A 27,058-nucleotide genomic window follows, 5' to 3' on the forward strand; every position below is an offset into this window, starting at 1 on the left:
GAGGGTAGTAGTTGTATTGCTGACACATAGCACTAGTATAGTATATTGAGGGTAGTAGTTGTATTGCTGACACATAGCACTAGTATAGTATATTGAGGGTAGTAGTTGTATTGCTGACACATAGCACTAGTATAGTATATTGAGGGTAGTAGTTGTATTGCTGACACATAGCACTAGTATAGTATATTGAGGGTAGTAGTTGTATTGCTGACACATAGCACTAGTATAGTATATTGGGAAAAGTATTAGCTGTAGTGGAGAGAACCTTCACCTCCCAGTTCAGCCCTTACACATTTACACACCATCCTACATAATGTTGACATAACACACATATTTGCACACACATAAGCACACTCACCCTTCATGAAGAGCAGGACAGGTGTGCAGGAGATGTATGTGGAGGGATCAGAGAGCTGCATGGTGTGTGCAGACAATCCCTACTGCCCTCCCCTTCTGTCCCGACTGGAGAGCTGGATACTGGAGGCCTGTCTGCTCTGGGGGAGCTCCACATGCAGAGACATCACCCAGCAGGAGGCCTTCTGTTACAGGCCACCTGTCATAGCTGCTGCAGGGGGCCCTCTCCCCTCCGGCTGTGTCCTCACTGAGCAGCCAGAGAGGAGGAGGTGGGGGAGGGGCCGGGAGAGGAGAGAGACACCGCGCTCCACATTACACTGCTGCCTGTCACCATGGTCACTGCCCGGCCCATACACCTCATACATATACATATACAGAGGCAGTGACCAGGTGACAGGCCTCTGCAGCTGCAGGGAGAAATGTACGGCATATGGGGCCTTGAGCAAATAAACGGGAAGCCTCCTGTTAAGGGGCCCACCAATAGGGAGGAAGGGGGAGGGGCCCACCGGGGGTTTCCCCGGCTCCCCGGTGGCCCAGTCCGAGGCTGCATACACATATGCACTGTCAATGTCCAGAAGATATCAAAGATGGTACAGGGGCAGCCAAATACATAGACATTACATTTTTCAATGTCAAAAAACTCACCTTGTTGTCCATATTATTCAATCACATTGGAGATGTGGAGATGGAGTTGGAGAGCCTTGTTTTGTAGTGGTAAATAATAAGTTAGTAGCAGACCACTCTGACAATGGTTAATTCCCAGAAAAACAAGGGACTCAACATGTTAAAGTCCATCATGCCAATCCCTTTATTCCCCTAGCATCAGCTTTTGGGAGTCAGGAGACCCCTATACACATTATGTGTGTGGCTAGATTTAGTATTTCATGCTTATCATAATTTATATTTTTATTCATTCTGTATGTCATTATATATAAGTATGTGTCATGCAGGCAAATAAATACAATATATTAACATACTTGTGTGCAAAAAATGATATTGATTATATTGACTGACCGGTTATTCTCTAAGTCTGCTATTATGTGATTCATTTCATGTTATCACTTACAATATTGCTGGGCTGTAGATTATATAAGCTCCAACAAATTAACATTGATTTTTAGCTTAGTAATGATTATCTAAATAATAATAATAATATAAAATAAGGTCTTAAAGGTGCTGCTTTAATGGCTTTAAAGTGCTCAAACTTCTCCAATGTTTACAAGCACTCATACCAGCAATGCTATACTTTTAGTAGTGATAGCGCAAAGCACTGCAGCTCTGTCCGTTCAAGTGAAAAAAGACAATACTGTAGTACCTTTTACAGCATGGCCCCTTTAAACAGCTGATTGGTGGGGGGTGCTAGTAGTCTAATATTTGTTTGGGTAATCCCATTAGGCTTTACACTTTACTAGGCAATGACAATGATCATAGGGAAAGCCATTTCACAACTAACAGTTTTTTGTGTAATTTTTGATGCTAAAATTAGGAAAAATTCGGAGCAAGAAAAAGGAGTAGAAATATTTTATATACTATTCTCTCCTTTTGCACTCAATTCCTTACACTGCTTAAAAGTTAAAAAAAAAAAGTGCAATACAGAAAAAAAGGAGTCTACATGTAGTTGCCATTGTTTTCACAGTTTTACTAGTAATGCCAAAGTCTTATCAAAACAATCATGCAGCCATTGTGCACTTCCTTTGGGTTTCATTGTGCTATGTGGCAGCGATGGTTTAAGGCCTTACTCACACGTTCTGTGGAATCCCCACCCATGTGGCACTGTAATGACACAGCCATGTGGCTGCTTCATTATAGCGCCGCGCAATTGGAGATGCTGGTGTGCAGGGAAATTCCACTACAGGCCTTCCACGTCTGTGTTATCCTTGGAACACAGAACATCTAAATAAGGCCTAAGGTTGTTGTCACACACATCGCTTTTACAGGAACTACATTGCAATTTTTAAAGCCATATTATATAGGAAATATTCTATTTTTTTAAGCCACTTCAAGTTTTAGGCCATGAAAACCTGTCATTGCACACAATGGCAGTACCAGCCGGATGATTTTCACTCCTGCTGAATGCGGGCGCACAGGTTTTCTATTCACTGAATAGCGGCCACAGAAAACTGACATGTCAGTTTCTTGCTGCGGCGCTAGGGATCCTGGACAGAGTGTATACTATGGGGGACATGCATCATCCGGCGTACTGATGATTTTCGGCGTAAAGTGCCGATATGCGATTCATTTTATTCGCAAATGGCCGATTTGCAAATAAAATATTCGCATATCGGCACTTCACGCGGGGTGGGGGTGTGGAAGGGGCGCGGACTCAGAGTCCACGCGATTTATCATTTTTTCAACTCAAAGATACGCCGAAAACCTACTCCACCTTTCAGGTGGCATAGGTTTTCGGCTGTGCGCACCGACGCGCACGGTATTTATGTAGAGGCAGTCTGCCTCTACATAAATCTCCAAAGCGCCGGAGATGCAGGGACATTTATAAGTCCGGCGTAAAAAACGCCGGACTTAATAAATGTCCCCCTATGTGTATACACTCCAGACGGGATTCCGTAGAGTGCAGCACTATGAAAATTATGTAGTAATCACAGCCGTTGTAGCAAATCGGCCAGGATTAATACGTAACTTATGTAGTGTGAACATAGCCTTAGGATGCACAAAGCAGTTTATCATTGTTATTTTTTTCAGTGCAAGTCATTATATTAATTGATTATTTGATATAATAAATTTTTTAAAAAGTTTGTGCGGTTTTTTAATTAAAAAATCTACTTTGCCAAAGATAAAAAGGCAAAATTGTGTGGCTGAAATGTCAAATTTGGCACAAGACTTGGGTCAAAAACACTGCAGCCAGATGGAACCCCCACTTGCCTGATTTACCCAGTTTTATACCTGCTAGCAGGTGTAAATCATGGCAGAAATTCACCCCGGCTCAGGTCACGTCTAATTTACCTAATAGTTGGGGTGAATGGGGACAGGGCCTAATTTAAGTATGCCGATTTTAACCCCTTGCCTCCGCAGCCTGATTTGGCCTTAATGCCAAAGGCCTATTTTTTTTTAAATCTATCCTGTCTCACTGTATGTAGTAATTACATTGTGAAGTTTTTTACTATTGTGGTGATTCTGAGATTTTTTTTCCCGTTGCATATTCCTCTTTATGTTTGCGGTAAACATTTCTTGATACGCTCAATTAAACACGCTATATTAAAAAAAAAAAAAGACCTTTAAAATTTGCATGAAAATTAGAAAAATTTACATTTTTTTTTATTTAAAATTCTCTTTTTCTAAGAAAGGTAGTCATGCCACATAAACTGCCCAGGGGGGAGTGCAGCTCCTTTCTGGGCAGTTGCGGCAGGAGGAGGCAATGTGCGGCAGCCACCTCCAACCACCCAATTGCCTTTAGGGACAATGGAGGGAGGCAGGAAAAGCATGATGGGGATGTCAATATGCAAGAACTCCCTGCTTTTCATCCTCGGTTGTCATATTGGGGGAATGGGTTTAAAAAAAATGCCCCACTTCATGTCTAAGTACATATTAGATTCCCCCCCCCCAGAAGTCCTAAACTCTTAACATGATAAATGAATCACATGACTTGTACTTAACCCATTGATGACTCAGAGCATACCAATACATCCTGGCACCGTTAGGAGGGGGGTTCATAGAGGGGTCATGTCAGTCTGTTTGCTGCGCCCAGCTAATTGATGATTTAAATACAGTTGTCACAACTGACAGCTGCATTTAAATGCTAGTAAAGCCCAAACCCCAGTGGTCTAGTTGTCGGATTGCCTCCACGCAATGTGATCGCGGAGGGGCGATCTGTCCTTCTGGCGGGGTTGGCGGTCAGCGCTACAATGATGCTGATCCCAGCTTGACATTCAACTATTATAGGCTCCAGCAGCCCATAACAATCAAGCACTGATCTCATAGATTAGTGCCATACATATGTACGGCATTGATCTCTATGAGAGATCAGTGGAATTATTATAGAAGTCCCCCGGGGACTACAAGCTTTTTTTTTTATTAATAAAAATCCCAACCCATAATAAAAGTTTAAATCACCCCCCTTTTAAAAATAAAACTAAATAATATATATTTAAAAAAAACATATTTGCTATTGCAGCATGGGGAATCGACCAACCTATTAAATTATCACATTCTTTATCTCACACAGTAAGCAATGGTGATTTTTAGTCTGTCTCTGCAAAGAAAAATTAGTGTCGCAAAAAATAAGGGATTGTGTGGGCCTGTAGGTAAAAAAAAATGCAAGCTCTATGGCCTTTTAAGCACAAGGAGGAAAATAACAAAGGTACAAAATAAAAAATTGCCTGGTCATCAAATGGTTAAATGATAAAAATGCCTATAGTCATTTTCACTAATATGAGAAAATGCTAGCAAAACTGCCAGTTAGCAGGAAAAACTGAAAACAAAACAGGAAGGGGGGTTATCGAAAATACACGTGACAATAGTTCCGAATAAATACATGATAATACAGCAACCGGATCTGTAGTAGAAATGCAGTGTAGGATATAGTTGTGCTGACTGAGTAGTGCTGAGTGATACGAAGAAGCGGAGTAGTAGAGAGGAGCATGCAGCGAGAGTCCCAACCCATGTAGTACTGTGCTAATAAATAAGGAGAGAGGTGATTGGAGAGAAGAAAGACAGATTATTGCTGGTCTTCAGATTCTGGTAACACATAGAGAAAGAACATCCTTTACATCCTCCAGCTGTGTGGCTTCCAAATACAGTGGTACCTCGGTTCTCGAACTTAATTGATTCCGGAAGGCAGTTTGAGAACCGAGCAGTGTTTTCCCATAGGAAATAATGTATGTGTGTTTAATTGGTTCCAGCAGCCACCAGTAATTACCTACAGTAGCCATATATTACATTGATAATTGCCCAGTTTATTTTTTACAGTACAGTACATAACAGCACTATACTGTACAGTACATTATATACAAGAAACATTCAACAAAACCAGCAATTATAGTACAGTAGTCACCAACTCCTTACTCATCCTTTACTGTATAAAGTCCCCCCCCACCCCAGCACTGTAATGGATGAGAGATGGTGGTACACTGACTGTACTACTACTGTACTGTATATGCACTCAGGCAATCTTATACAGTGCTGTATGTGAAGCCTCACCAGTGCTAAACTCACCATGTACAACCCACCATCCATGCTCGCAAAAACGTTTTTGAGAACCGAGCAAGAATTTGAGAACCAAAGCAAACTTTTTTTGAAAATACAGTTTGAGTTCCAAGCAGTTTGAGAACCGAGGTACCACTGTACACATATACAATACAGCAACATCAAGTGGTGAAACCTTTGTACTACTTTCATTACCACAACTGTATTACTTTCATTACCACAACAGTGCAATAAGTACAGACTTTTGCGAGGTGTGTATACAACTGCGACACACGTGGTAGGATACCACACATATCTAAACTAAATTCATTTATTTCATGTATCATTATATATAGCAAAAAAGGCAAGGCAACTACTGTCTGTATGTCTTATTATGGCATAAAGGCATTGCATGGTGGGATCCCTGCTAAACCCTTACCCCCCAGGAACCAAGAATTACATGGTCAGGTCATTCATTTGATGTAATAAATTGATGTAATACTACATTTCAGATACACTGGGAGCTGCAGGGAAAGTGTATAGCCTGACACGGCTTCCCATTGGCCATAGCAACTGATTGTTAGAGAAGTCGGATCTGCAGTGATCAGAGATTTTTTTTCGAGCATTTAATTTTGGAAATCAATAGCGGTATGAGGTAAAAATGTGTCACAGTTTGATCTTTTCCTACTTAAGTGATGGGAAGCAGAAACATCAGTATATGGTAGAAGAGAAAGAGATAGAGCACTTACCACTTAGTAGCTTTCTTTATTTCATAAACCATGTACAGCTAGGGAGGGAGGACGGATGGTGTAGGGGCACACACTCTCCGGGACAGCTGTTTCTCGTCTGATTAGATGGTTTTTCCATCGGGAGAAGTGTCTAATCAGATGAGAAACAGCTGTCCTGGACAGTGCCTGCCCCTACACCATCCTTCCTCCCTCCCTAGCTGTACACAGTTTATGAAATAAAGAAAGCTACTAAGTGGTGAGTGCTCTATCTCTTACTCTACTACCATATACTTAGACTTTGCTTTTGTATAGTAGCACCCCACGGGGCTGGTGGATTTTATCCGTATTGCCATTGTGTATTGCTGGACTGTGTTTTTGGTGCCAACCATCTTCTCCATTTGCCAGAAACATCAGTATGTTGGGGGAAGATTAACCAGTGGGGCCACAAATTGTTTACCCCTTAAAATATGTGAGATTCCATGAGTAAAGCAAACATCATTTTTTCAAACCAAGTCTGAAGTTGTTAGATGACTAGCAGTTAGTAAGCCCTTGTGGGTAGGGTTGTCCATTCCTCTGTTTCAATCCGTCATTTACTTTAATTTATATTTATGGTACTTTTTAACCCCTTATTGTATGCACAGTGTGCTGGAACCAAGGGCTCTCTGAAATGAATAAGAATAAGAGTAGTAGCTATGAACAGTTTGCATTGATACATTTTCTCCCATTGTTAAGTAAACCATATTAAGAACTATGATAGTCAAAGGAGCCGGTAACATAAAAGTAAGACACTATGACAGTAAACAGCTGTCTGCCATGGTGACAATGACAATGGAAGACGATGCTGGAATTAATTTATCATTGAGCATGAAACAAGAAGATGAATAAGATTTTGTTAGAAAGAGCCTTACAAAGACAAGCGGATTCATGTTATTATCCAATGTGTAAATGTATGTAAACTCTCTCTATTTACATGATGGTTATGAGAAGATGAGTTGAGTATAAGATAAAAAATGTTTAAATAAAAGGGTAAAAATAACATGTACAAAACCAGTACAGGACAAAAGAAACCAGAGGTATGTCAACACGAATGGGTCAATCATATGTGGATGAGGAATAATGTCTTCTTCTTAAAGAGAACCTGTCACTAAGACAGACCCTTTTAGATTACATTAACAGTTTGATGCCCTAATATACAGTAGTTACTGTTGAGTGTAATACATCCCCACTAAACCCTCCCAGTAAATTGTCATATATCATCCATGAAAAACTGTGTACCACCACACTTGCCCAAACCCAATTTTGAAACAAGGTGTCACCAGAAAATGACCTATTGTTTTAATTAAGTTTAAGGCTGGTTTCACACGCTGTAACTGTGCGGCTGTATTTTTTATGCGGCTGTAAATGTGCGGGTGAAACTCCGGCCGTGGGAAAAAATAGACATGCGGCTCAAAACATACGGTCATTTACTTGGAAATCTGGTTCAACTAAAAATAACAAATAAAATGTTAAGAAAGTGATGCAAACACCTCTGGATGCATCTGGGAAAGCAGGGAACACAGTTTACATGAATCGCTATTACCGGGGTTTGCGATCCTCTGCACTATAGCCGATGTCTCTCATGGTTAATATATTGAATTAATAAAACACATTTTCTGTCTAATAAAGTCCCTTTTATTGTTCAATAATTAAATGTAAACGATTCCATCATTTTGCAATTAAATATACTGTTAAAATAAATATATATATAAATAAATGTATATTTATATATATATTTATTTTTTGACAGTATATTTAATTGCACAATGATGGATTCGTTAGAATTAAATTATTGAACAAAGAAACTGTATTTATTTAAACGAAAATGTGTTTTATTCATGAAATATTAATTAGTACAGAAAGCTCTATTAGCCGGTAATTCATATGCCGGCAATAGAGCATTCTGTACTAATCATCACTTTACTTTAATGAAAACATCAAATGTTTCTTCTAATTATGTTATCACAATAACATTATTAGAAGAAACATTTAGAATTATATGTGCGCTCAGCTGATTGGCTGTTCGGCTGAGCGCACATATAATGAGCCGGTCCGCAGCACAGTGACTTCATTGTGCTGCGCACCAGCGAAGAGGACACATCGGGGTGAGTATAGAGCTCTCCACACCCCCTCCCCGGCACTGCACCCCTCCCAGCAAGGAAGGGGGGGTCAGTTAACCCCTTCCTTGCTGGGATGGGTGCAGTCTGACATCAGTCTGGCCCCCAGGGGGTTAAGGGGGATGCAATACATCCTCCCTTAACCCCTTGGGGGCCAGACTGTAAGCAGCGATCTGTAAAGATGCTGCATACTGTAAGGTGCACAACACCGCTCACAATGATGGGTGTTGTGCTCCTGTTTGTGTGTTTTTTGTGTGTTTCTCCCTTTTTGTTTTTCAGATATCGGTATCCTGTGGATTACGTCGGATTCCGTGGACTACGTCGATGACCAGCGGTTGTTCTTTGAATTTTTTAATAAAATGGTCAATGAGGGGTGTGGGGGTGTTTTATTTGAATAAAAAAATTTGTAAACTTGTGTCTTGTCTTTATTTCTTTACTTTTTAGACTTAGTAGTGGAAGCCGTCTAATAGACGGAATCCATTACTAAGTTGGGGCCTAGTGTTAGCCGGTATAAAATGGCTAACACTAACCCCCTATTATTACCCCAGTACCCAATGCCACCAGGGGTACTGGGAAGAGCCGGGTGCCAGTGGTCCCGGAGCGTCAATATTGGCGCTCCTGGACCGGGCGGCAGCAGGCTGGTAAGATTTAGGCTGGGGAGGGCCTAAACCAATGGCTCTTCCCACCCTGGTGTTACCAGGCTGCTGTCGTTTGGTTTTTAACCCGGCTGGTTATAAAAATAGGGGGGACCCTATGCGAATTTTTTTTTTAAATAAATAAATAATTAAAAAAAAACGCATAGGGTCCCCCCTATTTTTATAACCAGCCGGGTTAAAAACCAAACGACAGCAGCCTGGTAACACCAGGGTGGGAAGAGCCATTGGTTTAGGCCCTCCCCAGCCTAAATCTTACCAGCCTGCTGCCGCCCGGTCCAGGAGCGCCAATTTTGACGCTCCGGGACCACTGGCACCCGGCTCTTCCCAGTACCCCTGGTGGCATTGGGTACTGGGGTAATAATAGGGGGTTAGTGTTAGCCATTTTATACCGGCTAACACTAGGCCCCAACTTAGTAATGGATTCCATCTATTAGACGGCTTCCACTACTAAGTCTAAAAAGTAAAGAAATAAAGACAAGACACAAGTTTACAAATTTTTTTTATTCAAATAAAAACACCCCCACACCCCTCATTGACCATTTTATTTAAAAAATTCAAAGAACAACCGCTGGTCATCGACGTAGTCCACGGAATCCGACGTAATCCACAGGATACCGATATCTGAAAAACAAAAAGGGAGAAACACACAAAAAACACACAAACAGGAGCACAACACCCATCATTGTGAGCGGTGTTGTGCTCCTTACAGTATGCAGCATCTTTACAGATCGCTGCTTACAGTCTGGCCCCCAAGGGGTTAAGGGAGGATGTATTGCATCCCCCTTAACCCCCTGGGGGCCAGACTGATGTCAGACTGCACCCATCCCAGCAAGGAAGGGGTTAACTGACCCCCCCTTCCTTGCTGGGAGGGGTGCAGTGCCGGGGAGGGGGTGGGGAGAGCTCTATACTCACCCCGATGTGTCCTCTTCGCTGGTCCGCAGCACAATGAAGTCACTGTACTGCGGACCGGCTCATTATATGTGCGCTCAGCCGAACAGCCAATCAGCTGAGCGCACATATAATTCTAAATGTTTCTTCTAATAATGTTATTTTCATAACATAATTAGAAGAAACATTTGATGTTTTCATTAAAGTAAAGTGATGATTAGTACAGAATGCTCTATTGCCGGCATATGAATTACCGGCTTATAGAGCTTCCTGTACTAATTAATATTTAATGAATAAAACACATTTTCTTGGAAATAAATTCAGTTTCGTTTGTCAATAATTTAATTCTAACGAATCCATCATTGTGCAATTAAATATACTGTCAAAAAATAAATATATAGATAAATATACATTTATTTATATATCTATTTTTTTTAACAGTATATTTAATTGCAAAATGATGGATTCGTTAGAAATAAATTATTGATCAACGAAAGTGTCTTGATTACAAATAAAATGTCTTTGATTAATTTAATATAGTAACTATTAGAGGCATCGGCATTCGGCATCATTGCCGGCTATTTTTGAAGTACTCCGTACGGACCGCCTGTCAATCCTCGGCCGCATGTCCAGCCGCAAATAATGGTCTTGTTCATTTTTTACGGGTCCGTTTACGATAGGGCCGTAGATTCATACATAGTGTGCACTGTGCAGCCGCATATCCTATACTTCCCAGCATACACACGAACCACCAAAAATACCGCCGCACAATTACAGCCGCAAATACAGCCGCACTCTTACAACGTGTGAATCGAGGGTAAGGGTGCATTCACATGTAGCGAGTTTGCAGCAGCCTCCATCTCTGCTGCAATACTTGCAATACTGGAAGTTTATGTTTCTGCATTCTCACATTGTATTTTCATTCTGCTGCAAAAATGTGGTGACAACCATGTTTAACTATGTAGCTGTCGTGCCGATAATAATAAATAGGCAATTCTTACCTGCTTGTGTTCCCCAGCGCAATCCTGCTTAAGGGCTGTCACTACATTCTCGCTGCTGAATGAAACTGTGCTGCAAAAATAGAGCCCATAGCCTGTAGTAGTATTGAGTATCGCAGTGGATGCAAACTCGCTATGTGCGAACGAACCCATGTTCACACACCGTTTTTATTAGGGCGAAAATACAGCCGTAAATAAAGGACATGGTCATTATTCAAAGTAACAACCGGAGTCGTGGATCCACTGAACCATCAGTTGTAATGGTATAAGCTGCACCAGGGAGCAGAGTCTAAGGAGCTGCTGGTCTTCACCAGAGCCCACTGCAAGGTGGGTTGGTTTGGTACAGCATTGGATTGGATTTGCTTGCTAGCGGTGGCAGGAGAGGTGCAGAAGGAGACACATAGGCAAGAGAGCAGGCAGGAACACAGTAGAAATCTCAGGCAGGACTCACTAACAGAAACTGGGAGTCACAGGCAGGAATCACGGGCAGGAAGGCTGGGACCACAATGCTAAGGGTGGCAATGCAGATGCTCCAACAGGGGGGGTCAGGGCAGGGAGAGGCATAAATAGGGGAGGGTTTAGTGCCACCACCAATTAAGGATGTACTGCAGGAGTGCAGATGGGTAAGGCACCCTGCTGGGCCAAAGGGGGGGCATCATCAAGCCCAGGCACATGGGTCTTGGTGTCTGCACCAACCGGGGATCCGGTGAATCGGGTGTGGTGGCAGCCTGGAGTGCAGGTCGCTGCTGAGGCCGTAGTATTTATGGCCGTATTTATGAAGGCATGGTCATATTTTTTTTTTAAGATTTTCATGCATAGTTCACAAAGTTGCCCACAATGCACCATCACTAAACAACAGTCTGCTATTTTGAATCGATCACTGGTATAAGATGTATGGGGCTTTCCCAGCCCCTTAGACCCTTTGGCCGTCTGTTATTGAAGGTGTATGACTACCTCAAAGGCCCTGTTTGGGACAGTGGAGTGGTGGCAGTATGGCTTGGGATTTAGAGGGGAGTTTTATGCCTGCTTCAAGTTTTTACACAATTTTCTAAAAATCCCAAATGATGCCTTTAAAGTGACCATACATTATAATATTCTGTTGCTAAGTCAAAGACTTTAACCAAATTTAGTTGAATCATGTTGTTACCTAATTTATTTTTGTAAGATCAACAATGCTAAAACTCCTATGGCCTTTTTCCTAATGTTTAAAAGCACAGGCAGTGACTGCTTGGTAGATTTATTATGGAATCACAGAGGAGTAAATTATAATGATTCCAAACTATAAAACAACTGTTGTGATATAATAACAAACCAAATCTGGAAGAATTTTACATTGATGGCAAATTATGTTTAGTCGGCACATCATGACAGCTGAATCCTAACATAATCCTTAGGAATAAATAATATGACAAATGGAGGTTGATGCCTATTTTGTGCAATATAATGGAGTTAAAGTAATGACAGGACAATAACATAATAGAATCCAGTGAAGCTTTCACTCTGCTCTATTTTTAAGTGGAGCAAAAATCTTACAAATGAGAGGACAATAAAATAATGATTTGTAAAAAGGATAAAGGCTTAATGTCAGCTAAGTCTATTAGTGACATAACACACTATAAATGCACTTAAATTAATAGCATCTTCTTTTTTACCAGTAGATAGTTTTCAATTACTTGTGATGCCTAAAATGAGAAAAGCAGAATGTAACAGTGATGTGATGTGATGGAAGGGCTAAAAGCTGAGCTGTAACAATTTACCCTGGTATTTATGTGAAGTGAAAGGTTTAGGCTATTATGTATTTTCATTATCATTTAATCCTGTTAAATTCAGCCAGTCTCACTGCCCCTTTTATGTGATCTGTAGTGTTTATACCTTTCAATATAGCCATTATGAAAAGAAAGGTTAGAAGCCACACATTGCCAGCCTTACATACACCAACATGCAGAGAGAGAAAATGTCTAACTTTAGTGCCGCAAACAAAGTAATTGTCCTTAGTTTCCAATGCAAAATGGATTAAACAAAATATGAAATTACAAGACCATCCAGGGTAAATATACTACAGTACGCTTTAATGGTATATGTAAAAAATGGTGTACAGCTATTTCTCATTCTATCCATTTCAGGGGGAGGGGGCCAGAGCTGCACCGTTAGCAAGCAGCACATACATAGGGTATTACTCTCTTACTTGTATGGCCAATCACAGGACAGCACAGTACATAATTCTGACTGCTATGCCATAAGATAGTGCTGGTGAAAATGTACTAGACTGAATAGGGTGACACTGTGCTGGGGGGTGATTCTTAGCACACCACTATAGATAGCATGTAGGGGAAGAAGAAGTTATTGATGCAATGGTTTGCAATGATCAGAAATGAAAGAAACAGCACCACAGCCAGGGCTGGCTCTAGGTTTATGTGAGTCCTTAGGCGACAGAACCCTAGTGGGCCCCTTTGTACTGCATTTCACGAAGCGGTGGTAAAAAAGTCTACTAATAAAACTGAACGTTATTACAGCAGGTTTTCTGCAGCTTTCAAACTTCGCAATGCTGAAGTTAAAAGCAGTGAGTGAAATCTGTAAGAATAGCCGGAATGCTGGGGTGTAAAATCTGCAGTGTGGGTCAATTTGTACTGTGGGCTTTAGTCACAGCAGATTGGTTAACATTTAATCCACTCTGCTGCCAGGGCTGTATTTACCACTAGGCACCCGTGATCCGGTGCCTAGGGCAGCACCTTTCAGGAGGGCAGCACCAGGGAGCAGGGGGAAGGAAAGAACCTTTTTTTTTTTATTATTATTTATTTTTTTAAATCTCCCACCTGTCATTCAGACTTACCAGTAAATCTGGTTTCTTTTTGAGGTGGTGGTGGTGGTGTGTGGGTGTATGTGTGTGTGTGTGTGTGTGTCAGGGGGAGGGGGAATATGGTGGAATTATTCAGGTCTGGTCTGGCAGTGTTATCCAGTCACAGTATGGTGTTATTGGACAGGTCTGGTATGGCAGTGTTATCCAGTCACAGTATGGTGGTATTGGACAGGTCTGTTATGGCAGTGTTATCCAGTCACAGTATGGCGGTATTGGACAGGTCTGGTATGGCAGTGTTATCCAGTCACAGTATGTCGGTATTGGTCAGGTCTGGTTTGGCGGTTTTACCCAGTCACAGTATGGTGGTACTGTTTAGGTCTGGTATTGCGGTGTTAAATGTGATGCCTGGAGCTATTACCTACCAATCCTGTGGTAAGGATTCCCTCACACAATATGCAGACGGCTCTAACCATTGATTCAATGTGGAAATTTGTTTATGTTTTAGGCAGTTAAAAACCAATTCCGAAACCACTCTCCCCCATGCTCCCCATGATGGTGTGTCTTCAGGTTTGGTCCCTAGGGCAGAAGCAGCTGTTAATACTGGCCTGTGTGCTGCTACTGTAGATTGAAATTAGAGATGAGTGAACCTCGAGCATGCTCGAGTCCATCCAAACCCGATCATTTGGCATTTGATTAGCAGGGGCTTCTGAAGATGGATAAAGCTCTAAGGTTGTCTGGAAAACATGGATACAGCCAATGACTATATCCTTGTTTTCTACATAGCCTTAGGGCTTTGTCCAACTTCAGCAGCCCCTGCTAACCAAATGCCGAACATTTGGATTCAGATGGACTCGAGCATGCTCGAGGTTTGCTCATCTCTAATTGCAATGTGTTCGTTTCTGGCAAATCCAGTATACCAAGACTAGTATTACCAATATTACCAGTATACAAATAATACCTCCACACCACATTGCCATTACCACCATAGTGTTACAAAATAAAATCCTATACTATACTAATACCAGCATTCCCTATACAGTGTTCATATCATGCTTTTAATGCTTTAATGCTTTTATTTGTATAGCGCTCACAGATTCCGCAGCACTTCACATCGTTTTTGCCAATTATTGCTTCCTGTCCCCAATAGGGCTCGCAATCTAAATTCCCATGCCCAAAACATCTGTATGTTTTGGGCATGGGAGGAAACCTGAGTACCTGGAGGAAACCCACACAAACACAGAGAGAACATACAAACTCTTTGCAGATTTGAACCCAGGACCCCAGTGCTGCAAGGCTACAGTGCTATTATACACATTCTCTGCAGACCATACAAATAATGCATTTATATTCAAAGACTCACATGTGTCTTCTCAGAGTCATTAACCTTTCTTTTTCATATGGTCCAGGCCTTGACTCAAAAATATTAGGTCCCTTGCTCCAGTAAGTACAGTGTTAGGCCATCATGTGCCCCCTATATAGTAGTTATGGCCCCAAATGAGTAGTAAGGCCCCATCTGTGCCTCCAAACATAGTAGTAAGGTTCTCTATGCACTACCATGTAGTAATTAGGTCCTCTCCAGTAGCGGATTATAACAGGCCCATTTTGGGCAGTAGCCCGGGGCCCTGAGCTCCTTGGGGGCCCATAGCCACCCAAAAAGACATACTTTCAGTGGTGTAATGTCTTCTGGCTACAGTTCTTTGCAAAAACAAAAAAAAACAAAAACACTGCTTTGTTACAGCAATTTTGCTCAATTCAGGGCATCATGGCATTATCTATCCTGTACTATAAACACTACACTATGCCATAGTTACAGTGGGTTGGGGGGGACAGGCTTGGTGAACAGCCCGAGGCCTATGGTAAAGTTAATCCGCCCCTGGTCCTCTTTTTGCATCCATAAAGTATAATAGGTTGCCCCTGTGCATCCTTATAGTAGTTAGGCCCCTCTATGTCCACATATGTTAGTTAGGGGCGTCTGTGTTCTCCATATAGTAGTTAGGACCGAATATGCCCCCATATAGTAGTTAGGTCTTTCTGTGGGCCTTTATAGTAGTTGTGCCTTTTGTGCATCCATATAGTAGTTAGGCCTCCCTGTGCAGGTAGACCCCCCAGTAGTAATATCCACATGTAACTCTCACCCCTCTAGCTCATCTCACCTGGGAGTCAGTCCCTTAAGTAGGTGGTATGCCCCATGTAGGCATTGACCCTGTAGGTAGTCCCCTGGTAGTCATGTCTCCCAGTAAATAACATTCATTGGTAGTTAACAGCCCATGTAGGTATTGTTCCTCTGTAATATATATACATAAAAAAAACCCACATCCATACTCCCCTGGCCCATACACAGTCCGCCGTTGTCCTTCCCGGTGACTTAACCAAATTCCATTGGGCTTATTTAACAGACTATTCATAAATTTGTGCATAGAATATTTTCAGAATATTAGCAAACCATTGTCAAGGAAATACATGGAATGTAAAGTGTAGACAATGGGGGAGATTTATCAAACATGGTGTAAAGTGAAACTGTCTCAGTTGCCCCTAGCAACCAATCAGATTCCACCTTTCATTTTTCAAAGAGTCTGTGAGGAATGAAAGGTGGAATCTGATTGGTTGCTAGGGGCAGCTGAGACAGTTTCACTTTACACCATGTTTGATAAATCTCCCCCAATGTGTTATGACTTTTGACTGACAGACTACACAAAGGTTGTTTGTGGTCTGTAACCATGGAAACACACTACAGTAGGTAGAGATATAGAAAAAAAAAACTGTTGAAGATTTTTATTTAAAGTTATTTGAAAAGTACTTTTGTTTTAGAAAGACTCAAGCGATAAATAATAATAATAATAAATAAGATTTAAAAAAATTATCAAAAATATATATAGTTTTATAGCATTTACTTTCTCTTGGTATTCTGAAGAACAATATCAATGTGAAATAATTGACAGAAATATTCTTTTTTTAACATAACCTTCATTGTCAAGAGCTTGAGAAGGAAATGTCGTCTTAATATCATGGGAAACATGAAGGATCCCAGTGACCCTTAGATGATTATGTTTGAGTTAACACATTTGTGGTAGACTGCGGCAGAATCAGTGTGTACACCATAGTTCATAAGAAATGCATGGACTATCAAACAGCAGATGCTCATTGCTGCACACTGAATGGCTCTCCCTGCTATATCTCACCTACAATGTCTTATTTATTTTATCCATTGTTTGAACTGTATTAGATTGTGTTAGCACAATATGTTATAACATCTTCTTGGATCCAATTTTCAAACATGCATGCTATAAGCGGACTTAGTAATGAAACAGTGCTGTATTTGTAATGCATCTTGGAATATATAGAAATTGTATCAGAGTGCAGCATACTGTGATCAAATACATCTACAGGAAGCTGGATAGTAAAATAGCAAGGTAATAAGTATTTTAGAAATCCTGTCATCTATCAGTCAGTTGTACTTTTTATGAATTTTAACGTTGCAAAATATATATCCATTAATAAAAAACAATGGACACATTACAGATAGTATTGTATTGATATCCTAAAAAAGGATATGTTACCCATCTGATTCAAAAAAGTACAGTAAGTTATCTTTCAGTCATTTCCACCCTTGGGTGGAAAGTGTACACGTTGGTCTCCCTTAAAATGTATTTAACAGGTATGTTTGTATCTTAAGCTCAGGCTACAACTCACAGGCCTATAACAAAGTAAGGAATGACTCCCCCCATCCCCATTGACAAACAACTAAACTGACTTGCAAACAGCAGCATGAACAACAATAATCATCTCTTTTTTGCCACATGATCCCTTTTACCCATGACAGCAATAAGGTGTATGTGTACAGACAGCCTATCATACCCATTATATACCCACTGAGCCAGCTCACAACATGGGACTTCCTACATGAGCTATGTGCTGCAAAAGTAGAAAGTGGTCATCATAATGTAACTCAACTGTGTAGACATTATTAAACTTTAGATCACTTAATCAGGCCAATCAATTAACATAATGTAATGTCTGATATACTGAGATAAACTGCTGGGCTAAAAGGATCCAACATAATGATCGACCAGAGCTCCATAGACATAACCAAATAATTTCTGTTTAAAGGAGAAGTCCAGCGAAAATGTTTATTAAAGTATTATATTGCCCCCCAAAAGTTATACAAATTCCCAATACACACTTATTGCAGGAACTGCTTATAAAGTGATTTTTTCCCTTCACTTACTACTGCATCAAGGCTTCACTTCCTGGATAAAATGGTGATGTCACGACCCAACTCCCAGAGCTGTGCGGGCTGTGGCTGCTAGTGAGGATGATGGCAGGGGGACACTGTGGGAACCAGGGCACTGGAGGGACACTAATCATCCTCTCCAGCAGCCACAGCCCGCACAGCTCTGGGAGTTGGGTTGTGACATCACCGTTTTATCCAAGAAGTGAAGCCTTGATGCAGTAGTAAATGCAAGGAAAAAAGCACTTTATAAGCATTTCCTGTAATAAGTGAATATTGGTGATTTGTATAACTTTCGGGGTACAATACAATACTTTAATAAAAAATTTTCACCGGACTTCTCCTTTAAGTAAAAAATATTGTTTCCATGTGTGATATTTGAAGGAAACTGTTTTCTTTTGTTTCTTAGCATTATAATCGGGCATCCTCTCCTGGTCTGGAAATGACAGTGGTCATTTAAATGCCAGACGTATTTTGACAGAAATCACTTTATAAAAATGTCAGCAAGTCTCTGTGTTTTTATTAGTTTGCTCCAAAATCAATTTAGATATTTCAGCTGAGTGCTTGTAAGTATTCCCAGAGCAATGTCCATTTCTGACTTTCTGCACAAAGGATATTACAAATTAATCAGATTTTCAAATTTACGCATTATAGCTTTGCACATTTATTACTTAATCCTATTTTGTAGCCCTTCTCTGATTGACATGAAGCCATAGAGATAGGAATTCCATTGAATTATATGGAGTAGTCAATTTCATTGCCATTAGAATGTGCTGAGATATTGTTAAATTATTAAGAGAATAGATGCTGTTTGTTAAATAAGACCATGTTCAGATCTATCAATGGATCAATGTAACAGAATTTCTTTCATCACTGTGTCGCAGTACATTGCCGAACATGTTACAATGTGATGCTACACTGTTCCATGCTATTTATTCTCTATCATATAAGTGTGTATAAGTATAAGAGTGTAACTATTGTTCAGCCTAAAAAGAATAAATAGATCAAATACATCTATTCTTGCCTATAACTGGCTATGAGCCTGCTCCTGGTACCCAACCTGATTAAAGTGAATGGGCCTACTATGTAAAACCATAACAGTCCCACACATGGAGCAGCCTTGAAAAGTATACAGAAGATGGTTATGGTGTCCAGTGAGCATCATAACCTTTTCATTTTGCACATGAATTACTCATTCAAAGCAGAGGCCATTAATGTATATCCCCAGTGCAATATATCAGTTATGCTTATTAGGCATAGGACAGCCAATTGGCTCAGAATAAGATTTCTTGTGTGTGTCTGTGTGAGTGTGTGAGAAAAATTAGTAATTGTGCAAAGAGTCCTTGCTCCTGTACTTGCATAGCAGAAAAACATACATTATATGCCACTGTTCAGGCCTTATTCTCTAGGCTGGGTGCAGACTATGCTGCCTGCAGGTAAGTGAATATGCTGTAAGCATACACTCACTCACATTCGCTGGTCACCCAGAACAGAAAATGTTTAGTGAGCAACAAGTCTTACTATGTATGCCTTGCTGTTCAGTGCATAGTTTCCATGGCAACACAGTAAAACTAGGTAGAGGAGAGGGATTCATGTCAGTTTGGCAATAGTCTTTGCTTCTCTACAGTAAGTTGTAATGCTCTATGTGTCACTGCTTACTGTTATTAAGGTGAATGTACCACTTCACTACCTAAATTTTATTTTCACATCATGTGGCAATCCCAGTGGCACAGGACAATTTTTCAAAAGGCTGCATGTTTCCTGCCATCTGCGCCAGTTTCGGGACATGCAAATAGGGCTGCTGTATGTTCTGGAGAAGGGTTTGGATGCGGTAGTTGGATTGAAAACTGGACCACGCCATTAGGATCTCTGCAACGACGCAGACCAGGTGATGTTAAAAAAAAAATTAAGGTAGCAAATTTGTACTTTCGCTTTTAGCAAAAGGGGGCATTGCAGTTCCCCTTGCTCTGATGAAGTGCTGCCGCACACCGATGTACGGGGCAGGGTCCCAATCCTCCCCTTATACTGTTATATATAGTACCCGGGTGGAGGCTGCGCGATAGGATCGCTAATTGCTATCACTGCTCGCTCAGCTAGAATCACTAACAGAGTGAGCTGTTATAGCTATTACCACCCATTGTGCAGAGGCTGATGCACACAGCAATCCTGTTGGACAGCCTTACCTAGGGTACTGTATACAGTGATCCCTCAACTTACAATGGCCTCAAGATACAATATTTTCAACATACAATGTTCCTTTCTGGACCATTGTAACTTTAGACCAGACTCAACATACAATGGTACAGACAGTCCAGATCTGCGGAACATACTGGGTAAAATCCCAGTATTAGTGAAGTGCAAGCACTGGTTAGCTGTCTGGTATCTCCTTTCTACAGTACAGTGTGATACTACATGTCCTGTGCTGCTCCCCTACCTGTGCCAGGATGAGTTGCTCCTATGGTGAGGGTGGCTTTATTTTATTTTTCTGGGCCCAGTGTGATCTGTACAAAACTCTGAAAATGCTCCACTTCTCTACATAGAAAGAAATTTAGAGTCTCTTGTAGCTCTGACTGCTGTATGTAAGGACTTACTGTATGCATATTAGTTAGCTGCTTATTTTCCTTAAAATGTTTATTTTTTCTTATTTTGGGGGATTTAGAACCAATTACCAGTTTGTGGGAATCAAGCCTAATAAACCCTTTTTATATTTTTCACTGGTTTAAAATGACATATGGTAATATAAATAATAAGCTAAAAGTAATAAAAATATTGACACACACTGTAATCCGTTATATAAGTTTAGTATGGACAGGTTGTGATAGGGGGCTGATAGAATGGAGGTGTAGAGATCATTTTACACATGTAATGTTTCTTTTTGTTTTTTTATTGCATGATAGGGTTGTACCAGTAGCAAAAAGAAATCCTGCTCCTGGTGTTTCTTTATTTGTACCGTGTTTAGGAATTACACTAGCTCTCGCTCATCGGAGCATGAAAAGAAATTACACTACACAGTCACGCTGGCAAGTCATGTATGTAAATTGATGGATAATGCGACCCGTATTAGCCTTACTGATGATAGGCTCAGTTTCTCTGCTGTCAGATCGTTGTATCTCCCTGAATGAGCCGGCTGCTCTGAATGAACGTTAGCATAATTTATGCTGCTGATAAGTGATTTGAGCGCTCGGGTTATTGATAAACCATTTAAGCATATCATTTTCAGTCTGATGCTCTGTGACATCACAAGTGAAATGTAACATGCTGATCTCTACTTCACATAATAAGACACACATTCTCTTTACATTGTAGGGGGCAGAGGTAACTCTCTGCCGGCTGAGTCGGGTACAAACGATCCTCACCACCCTAGCCAGTCTCATCCAGGATTCTCGGTTGGGCCTCAGGTAATGACAACTTTACAAATATATTGATTCTAGAATTATTTCCTTCCAATTGCTAATATTTTATACTTATTTCAGACATTTTTATTTTTAGTGTTCAAAATGTTTAATCTATCACTGCTGGGAACTCTGTATGTCACTTGTGTAATTATGTGACATTCTGTATGTCACATGTGCAATTTTAATGAATTTTTGTAATTTTAGTAATTTAGTATGTAAAAATGTATTATGCTCAGTAAACAGAGAGAATATCTTTCCAGGATAGAGTACTGTATTTGTAAGACTGGCGTACACACAGTTCCCAGTCCTTCGATCGTCTGTGTGGTTTCAGGGCCGTTTTAATACACGGTGGGCCCAGACCTCAAAAGTGCCCCCTCCCCACACACAATTTAACCCCCCCCACACACACTTATTAAAATGCTCACCAATGTGCAGAATGGTCTATGTTCTTAGTAGGAAGGAATGCCGTGTGAGGTAAATTCCCTTGCAGTATAGCCTTTAGTATACACCTGATAACACAGTATAGAGCAGTAAGAGCCTCCAGTATACACAGTAAACACCTGATAACACAGTATAGAGCAGTAAGAGCCTTCAGTATACCTAGTATAGGTATGATAACACAGTATACAGTAAGAGCCTCCAGTATACAGAGTATACAACTGATAAACTCTACGTACTACTTATTTAGGATATCGTTATTCTTTTAATAAGTGTTCAAAATGTTTAATGTAACCCTGCTGGGAATTCTGGATGTCACTTGTGAAATTTGTATGAATGGTTGTAATTTTAGTAATTATGTAAAAATGTCTTATGCTTGGTAAACAGAGAGAATAGCTTTCCAGGATAGAGTACTGTATTTGTAAGACTGCTGCACTCAAGAGTGTCCCCCCCCCAACACACACACACACACACACACACATACAGACAGACTACCCCACCTGCTCCCCACCCCCCGTTACAATACTCATCAAAGTGCAAAATGGTCCCTGTTCTCAGTAGAGAATTCCCTGCTTGCAGTATAGCCTCCAGTGTAGCAGCAGTCTCCATCCATGGGTCTGTGTGACCTGTGGATGCAAGCAACTGTGCAAACCAGGTTGGTGACTCAAGGCCCTATTCCACGGAACAAATATCGGCCGATATTAGCCGCTACGAACGATAATCGTCCCGTGGAATAGAGTGCAACGATCAGCCGACATCGTTCATGTCGGCTGATCGTTGCAGTCGCTTGTTTTTCAACATGTTGAAAAACAAGCGACTGATATAGCAGTGATCTGCTGCCGTTGCTCTGTTGAATAGAATGTATCCTATGGGCTGCCCGGACGATCAGCGATCACCCGGGCAGCCCCCCCCGCAGCTCCCCGCCACACCTCCCACACTCACCCGCTCGCTGCAGCCGCGTCGAATAGCGGCGGCAGCAAGCGGGGAACGAGGGGCAAACGAGTGCTGAGAGCGCTCGTTTGCTCCTCTAGACGACCTGTGGAATAGGGGCTTTAGTGAGGTGGCAAAGGGGGCACCTGAAGCAAGTGGGCCCAGTGCAAATGCATTATCTGCCCTGTAGTTAAGTATATTAGCGTACAAAATGCTAATTAACAATTCTACTAGGCATATCAGTTTATTTATACACCTACTTTCTTTGTTCTAAAGGCACATTATACCTAAAATGAACCTTATCTACTTTTGCTGCTCAGTTGAATGCAGTATGTTGTTTCCTGTTATCAGGCAATACTGACAAGAAATTCTGAAAAAAACTTATCACCATTATTAAGAACAACTTAAAGAAATCTGTCAGATGGAAAACTCAGAACAAACTACTGACAGTGTTAGATACCTAGCAGGGCAAGGACACACAAAGTACCTTTTGTTTAGATGTCTCTGCTTCCAAACCTCTCCAAAACAAATTCTTGCCTGATGTCTAGTGTTAAGGAGATATTCCCAAGACTTTGAAATGCTTCAGGAAGGAATACTTCCATATTACCCCTCTTATTCCTTTTAGTAGCTCTAGTCCAGAACAGGGCCCTGTCTGAACCTTGCATATGCACCTGATGTCATGGTCCCCGGCAGGGAAACTCACTGCAGGGAAACTCACAATCTCATACTAATACACTATACTGTGCATAGGGGATAAGTTTAAACTGGATAACCCCATTAACAATATATGTGTTTTTTCATTAGCTAAAGCAAAAGAGGAGAGCGACATAGATCAGGGTAGGAAGGGGTTAATTTTTGGTTGTCTTTTACTGTACTATGCCCCAGGGATGTTCTTTACTCCCAGCTCTGAACTGATCTCACACACAACAGAGTAGATCAGACCCAGAAGGGCTGTCGAAATCTAGCTCCTCCTGTCATTTTACACAATAGTCACTTGGAGTTGCAGCACTGGCACTACAGGTGCATAACACCGATGGAACAATGGTGAGGCTGCAGGTGTATATGTATGGGTATCTTGGTGCTGCTCCCTTAGAACAAAGTCCAATAATCTTATAGAAATACATACAAAGAAAAATAGAGGGTGCACTCACCTATTAAAATCTTGTCTTTATTTCTTCAAAGTATAAAGGCCATCATCTCGGCTTGCGGATGGTGGGAAAGCCAAACACTTGAAAATACCAGCTGCTTCGCGTCTTGCTAGTGCTTCTCAGACGTTGCGACATGGCTGATGGCTGATGGCTTGTATACTTTGAAGAAATAAAGACAAGGGTGGAGATTTATCAAAGTGGTGTAAAGTAGAATTGGCTCAGTTGCCCCTAGCAACCAATTAGCTTCTACCTTTCATTTTTCAAAGAACCTTTAAGGAATGAAAGGTGGAATCTGATTGGTTGCTAGGGGTAACTAAGACAATTCTACTTTACACCACTTTGATAAATCTCCCCCAAGAATTTAATGGGTGAGTGCGCCCCCTATTTTTCTTTGTATATATTCCTGTAATTTTACAATGCGATTGGTCTGTAATGATGGACTAATCGCAGCACACCCCGGGCCGAGGCAGGCAGTGATAGTTTAACTCTTTCACATACATGATGTGGGGTTGCGCTAACATGCAGCAACCCCAGACACAGATTATGTGAATTTGAATTAAACGGTTTTGTACCCACAGGGACGATGGTGATTTTCTTACGTTTATCCTCAGCACCATTTTTAGTAAATCTTATCCCATATGCAAATTAGGCTAATTAGTGCCTCCCTGCCAGCCCACCTCTCCTAATGAATATTCAGACAGTGCTCAATTTTCACTCCAGCATTTATTACTGCAGAGGGAAGGAGCAGGAAGGTGGGGCAGATCAGTAGCCCTGCCCCCAGAGCACCAAGCTTCCTAATTTGCATATTGAAGATTTACTGAAAACAGCGCTGAGGATGAAGGTTAGAAAATTAAGTTCACTCTCAACTTTGGGAAGATAAAAGCAGGTTAGACAAAGTAGGCATTTTTAAATCTGTAAAACAAGTGTTTTACTCCTCAAAATACATGCCAACAGACTGTGTGAACATAGAAATAGGGCTTTGTATTGGAGTGTAGTGTTCCATTAATTGTTACTTTTACAAATGCCTCATGACTAGATCACAATATTTCCATAATATATACTAGAACTTTCAGGAAGAAGTCCTTTTTATCAGAACTTCTAAATGCTAGACACATAAATTGGAAATGTTGAAGATGTGTCACAACGCTTTTTTTTGCATTAAATATGGAAAAGCAGCTTGTTAGACAAAATTGCTCCCTACGGAGACGATTTGACTGTTAGATAAGTAGCTCAAGCTCATTTTTCCAAGCTTACATTTAGCTGTTTAAAGATGATTTTATATTGTGACTTTCTGTATTCCTGATGGTAAGCGTTCATGCATAGAAATAGTAGGGAAGGAGAAAGCTTTACAACCACAGCTTCCCAAAGCCATGGTTTAGCTGTACATTTACATCAAGGGGTTACACAGCCTGTAAAAATGGATGGCCTATCCAAAGAACAGGCCATCAGTATTAGATTCTAGACACCCAGCCAGTTAGCTGTTTCAAGGACTTGCAGCTTTAAGCCTGTTCTCTTTTTACAGCATTGTCCTGTGAAGAAATAAAAAAGACCTGGACATTAGGATAATCCCCTCTTCCAGAAAGAGTATACATTTCAGTTATAGGACTGCCCCATCTGTCGTCCTTTTTAGAATAAAGTTACTAGTCACTAGTGTTTAGCGAACCTGTCAAAATGTTTGGATTCAGCAATGCTATCATTGAACACTCAGTGTTTCATTCTCAGTGGCTGTAGAAGTTGGATGCCTCCCTAGAGAGTCCTGGAAAACATGGATACAACCTATGTCCATGTTTTCCAGATAGCGTTAGGGCTGCATCCAGTGTCTGCACCAACGTCCGAAAATATGGGTTTGGATAATGTTGCCAAACCTAAACATTTTGACAGGTTTGCCCAACTCTATTGATCACCGCAGGTTTGCCTTCTCTAACCATTAGTAACCATTAGTAACCATTTATGGCATTTTACTAGAAGATGTCAAGTGGAGCTGTCAGAAAATAAAATGGCATTTCCCTTTCTTTATGTTACTGTCTTTTGTTGACTGGTGATGGTGTAGAGAGTGGTAGTGTTTTGACCTTTGGGCATTAGTCATTGAAGGAGGCAAGTGGCATACAAGGGGCAACACAAAGCAGCACAGCCACACAGTGTAGTCCACAATCTGTGATGTGTTGTAGGCTTAACACAAGTTTACAAGGCCGCGTGTCAAACAAGTAGATCAGCACCAACGTTTAAAAACAACATTTCCTTGAAAATATTGGTTAAACGAATTGATTGTGTTCAGAGCATTTTAAGTACCAAGGTACCACTGTATAAGCAAGTAAGTCGAAAGGAATGATACTATAGACAACATCAAAATGAACTGCATTTTTATTTTACAATACCTTGGGTTAAAGAGAACCAATCATCGATGAAAATAAAAAATTTTTTTCCCCTAATTAGATGTATTTACTTATTTTATTAATATTTGTAAATATAATTGATTACTTTTTTGGCCGTGTTTTTAAAATATTTACTTTCCTATCTCGCGCCGGCTCTTTTCAAAAGAGCCGGCGCGAGACAGGAAGCTCCCATCATGCAAAGCGGCTAGGCCGGGCGCCGCCATCTTGATGACGTCACTTGCGTTCCACCGCTGGAACGCAAGAGACTAAGTCAAGATGGTGGCGCCGATCTTGCTGTAGCGGACCAGAGGATCAGGTAAAGTATAAGATACAGACTGCAAAGGCAGTCTGTATCTTCATTTTGTCTATTTATTAAGATACAGACTGCCTTTGCAGTCTGTATCTCATACTTTACCTGCTCCTTTGTTCCGGTGCAGTAATGCCGGGCGCCGCCATCTTGATGACATCACGCTGGAACGCACCGATGGAACGCACGTGACGTCATCATGATGGCGGCGGCGGCCGGCATTACTGCACCGGAACAAAGGAGCAGGTAAAGTATAAGATACAGACTGCAAATGTAGTCTGTATCTTCATAAATAGACTTCATAAAGATACAGACTGCATTTGCAATCTGTATCTTATACTTTACCTGCTCCTTTGTTCCGGTGCATTAATGCCGGCCGCCCCATCTTGATGACGTCACGTGTGTTCCAGCGTGACGTCATCAAGATGGCGGCGCCCAGCATTACTGCACAGAGGAAGAGGAATTAGGTAAAGAATAAGATACAGACTGCAAAGGCAGTCTGTATCTTCATAGATAGACTTAGGGAG

The 27,058-nt window shown here is 41.0% G+C and overlaps 1 protein-coding gene across 4 annotated transcripts in view; it reads left to right on the plus strand.

Annotated features, from left to right (window-relative positions):
• Positions 1–27,058, plus strand: part of POU6F2 (POU class 6 homeobox 2) — a 226,332-nt gene that overhangs the window by 6,671 nt on the left and 192,603 nt on the right. For 2 of the 4 annotated variants that reach the window (XM_069958438.1, XM_069958439.1), the window contains exons 1-2: positions 19,552–19,829; positions 21,248–21,339. In XM_069958438.1, the coding sequence (XP_069814539.1) occupies positions 19,652–19,829; positions 21,248–21,339 (270 nt within the window). In that variant the 5' untranslated portion in view covers positions 19,552–19,651. Of the gene's footprint in view, positions 1–16,361; positions 16,447–19,551; positions 19,830–21,247; positions 21,340–27,058 lie in introns of those variants that run through there. The other 2 variants (XM_069958440.1, XM_069958441.1) reach the window with 2 other exon arrangements.

The sequence above is a fragment of the Dendropsophus ebraccatus genome, chromosome 2, assembly GCF_027789765.1.
Source record: "Dendropsophus ebraccatus isolate aDenEbr1 chromosome 2, aDenEbr1.pat, whole genome shotgun sequence".
Lineage (NCBI taxonomy): Eukaryota > Metazoa > Chordata > Amphibia > Anura > Hylidae > Dendropsophus > Dendropsophus ebraccatus.